At 30.3% G+C, this 3,098-nt stretch overlaps 1 protein-coding gene across 1 annotated transcript; it reads left to right on the forward strand.

The window, feature by feature from the left end:
• Positions 1-381: 381 nt before the first annotated feature.
• On the forward strand, positions 382-2,893 carry LOC112702957 (transcription factor MYB108). The gene is made up of 3 exons (XM_025754214.3): positions 382-737; positions 1,331-1,460; positions 1,891-2,893. The coding sequence occupies exons 1-3, from the start codon at positions 560-562 to the stop codon at positions 2,558-2,560; spliced, it is 978 nt and encodes a 325-aa protein (XP_025609999.1). The 5' UTR covers positions 382-559; the 3' UTR covers positions 2,561-2,893.
• Positions 2,894-3,098: the final 205 nt, after the last annotated feature.

Raw genomic sequence — 3,098 nt, forward strand, 5'->3', positions numbered from 1 at the left:
TGATAAAATTTTTATCTAACGACTCTCAATTATTAACTTTACGTAAAATCGACTATACCTTAATTTCCATCTTTTATTATTTATTATATGTTTATTAATTATTCAGGATTAATTTGTATAAAATATAAAAATATGTGATGAACTTAATTTGATTATTAATTCTTTATGTATACTGAATATTTTTATGAAAAAAATTAAATTTTGATTTTTTATTAATAAAAATAAAAAAATTTAACGAAATACAAATAAAAAGTAGCTAGCAAAATTCAAGTTTAAATAAAGCCAAATTTACGTGGTATCAACATTCAAGTGGTAGTTAATTAATACTACTAATTAATTAATTAATCTTATATTACTAGTATTAGTTCTTAATCGCTAGTTGTGTTTCTCTCTCTTTCTTTCACTATTTATATATAAAGAGCCCCCAGCACTCTATCTGCTATCCGATCCTCCCACATAACACTAATTCATTTTCCAACATAAGAATCTCTCTCTCTCTCTCTCTCTTTCTATTTCTATTTGAATCTCTTCTGGAATTGAATAAGAATCGATCATCAAAATGGAAGTAAAAGGAAGCAGCAACAGCAACAAGAGCGCCGTCTTAATAAGCCAGAGCGAGGAGGAAGAGATGATGGATCTCCGAAGAGGGCCATGGACGGTGGATGAAGACCTCACACTCATCAATTACATTGCCACTCATGGCGAAGGTCGCTGGAATTCCCTTGCTCGGTCTGCTGGTACTCATACTTTCTTTTTGCTTTTTTTTTTTAATTTAATTAACTTTATGTAAAGTCGATGGTGAAGAGTTCTTGAATGATTTCACAAATTTAATTAAATTAACATCTAATAACTCTTAACTGTCAACTTCTTCACTGCACCTGAGTTTTAGTTTCTAATTTATCTATATCATCTTCTTTCTTTAAAATGAATCAAAATATAGATATAAACTCTATAGAAAGCCAAAGTTTTCGGATTATTCATCATCACTTGAATCACTTGACATGATATGGTATAATAATAATGACATGTACTATTTCTTATTGCGTGTGCCTTGAAATGAATATTAGCCTTTGGTTGGAAGCACGCACTTGCAACTTGCAACTTGTTTGTTGTATGCGAAATGGGAAAAAGAGAAAGACAAGAATAGATTGATACCTCCACTCATAACTTTAAATTTGTTATTGTCATCATATAATAACAAATTAAAGGACCATATACATAAACGGAAAATTCAAAGTGCTCTTTATCTTCTTTAATTTTCTCCTTCTTATTATTAGCACTCTTTGTGTTCTCTCAATTAATTTAATTTTTATCGTTTTTGTATGTATAGGACTCAAACGAACTGGGAAGAGTTGTAGATTGAGGTGGCTCAACTATCTTCGTCCTGATGTTCGTCGTGGTAACATCACACTTGAGGAACAACTTCTCATCCTTGAACTCCATACTCGTTGGGGAAACAGGTAATAATTTATTACTTCATCTAAATATCTTTTCATACAACCATAATTAACATTTTATATCACTATTAAAAAAATTATATTTTATGATTATTTATTTGATTTTTAACAATAATTAGATATTAATCATTTTATATTTTGTTATTAAAATGTTTTATTAATAATTATACAATTGAAGTTTTTTTAAGGTGAAAACTCAGATAGAGTTAACTTTATATAAAGTTGATAGTTGAGAGCCGTAAGATGAAAATTGATTTGTTAAATCATCTAACGGCTCTTACATATCAATTTTACGTGAAACCGACTGCACCTGAGTTTCTACTTTTTTTAATAATTATAAAAATATAAGTTAAATAAAACATATAGTAATTATTAAAAATTATATTTGATCATTCTAAATTTTGAAATTAACAATGTTGTTTGGTTTGATCAGGTGGTCTAAAATTGCACAATATTTGCCTGGAAGAACTGACAACGAGATCAAGAATTATTGGAGAACTCGTGTTCAAAAACATGCCAAACAACTCAAATGTGACGTGAATAGCAAGCAATTTAAAGACGCCATGCGCTACCTTTGGATGCCACGGCTGGTTGAACGCATTCAAGCAGCCGCGGCCGCCTCCACCACCACAACTACAGTCGTAGCGCCGACCAACACCAGCATTAATAATAATAATAATGCATTCACTTACAACAACAACCTCAATAACAATTTTGAGGTTCACAATGGGAAAATGATGCTACCTACTAGTACTCCTCCTTCGGTTATGGCCAATAATGATTTTGTGGGTTCACAAATTACCACACAAAGTTACAACACTCCAGAGAATAGTAGCACAGCAGCGTCATCAGACTCGTTTGGGACTCCAATCTCGGATTTTAATGATTATTATAATAGTAACAACATTAATAATCTAGGAGATAATAATTTCTACCAAGCTTCTCAAACATTGTTCTCTCATGAACAAGGAATGGATCTTCAAAGCATGATGATGGTGGAGTCAAACACACCTTGGATGCAAAGTGGGGATACATCGGACAATTTTTGGAATGTTGAGAACATGTTGTTTTTGGAGCAACAACTCATGAATGACAACATGTGAAAAACATCATAGGAATTATTGAACAAGATTACGGGCCTGGGGAATTTTTATTTTATTTTATTTTATTTATTTCAAGAAAAAGACAAGAAAACAAGGGCTAGCTGTTGTGGAATATAGAGTCGGAGAGATGAAAAGTTTAGAAGTTAGAAATAAAATAAATTCATCATATACACATAGAATCTATGATAGACAGTAGAGATTTTATTTAAATTGTGGATTATTATAAGGATTATGGAACTGTGAATTACTTTTCTTTATTTTAGTGGGGGTGGAATTAAATACTTGTAATTTAATTTAATGAATATGATTTCATTCTTTGAAATATTATTATCAGCTTGTTTGTTCTGTTTTATTATTATTAATGTTTATTTAAAGTTGTTGATTTGGTTCCCATCCTAATTCCCTAGCTAGGTTGATTTATTAGTGACTAGTATATAATGAAAAATAAATAAATAAATAATTTAGAGATGGTATAATTGGTTCTACACGGGGCGCCTTTTCTTTTTTCTACTTTAGTTTAATTACTAATAATTTATTT

This window comes from Arachis hypogaea, chromosome 1 (genome assembly GCF_003086295.3).
Source record: "Arachis hypogaea cultivar Tifrunner chromosome 1, arahy.Tifrunner.gnm2.J5K5, whole genome shotgun sequence".
Classification (NCBI taxonomy): Eukaryota; Viridiplantae; Streptophyta; class Magnoliopsida; order Fabales; family Fabaceae; genus Arachis; species Arachis hypogaea.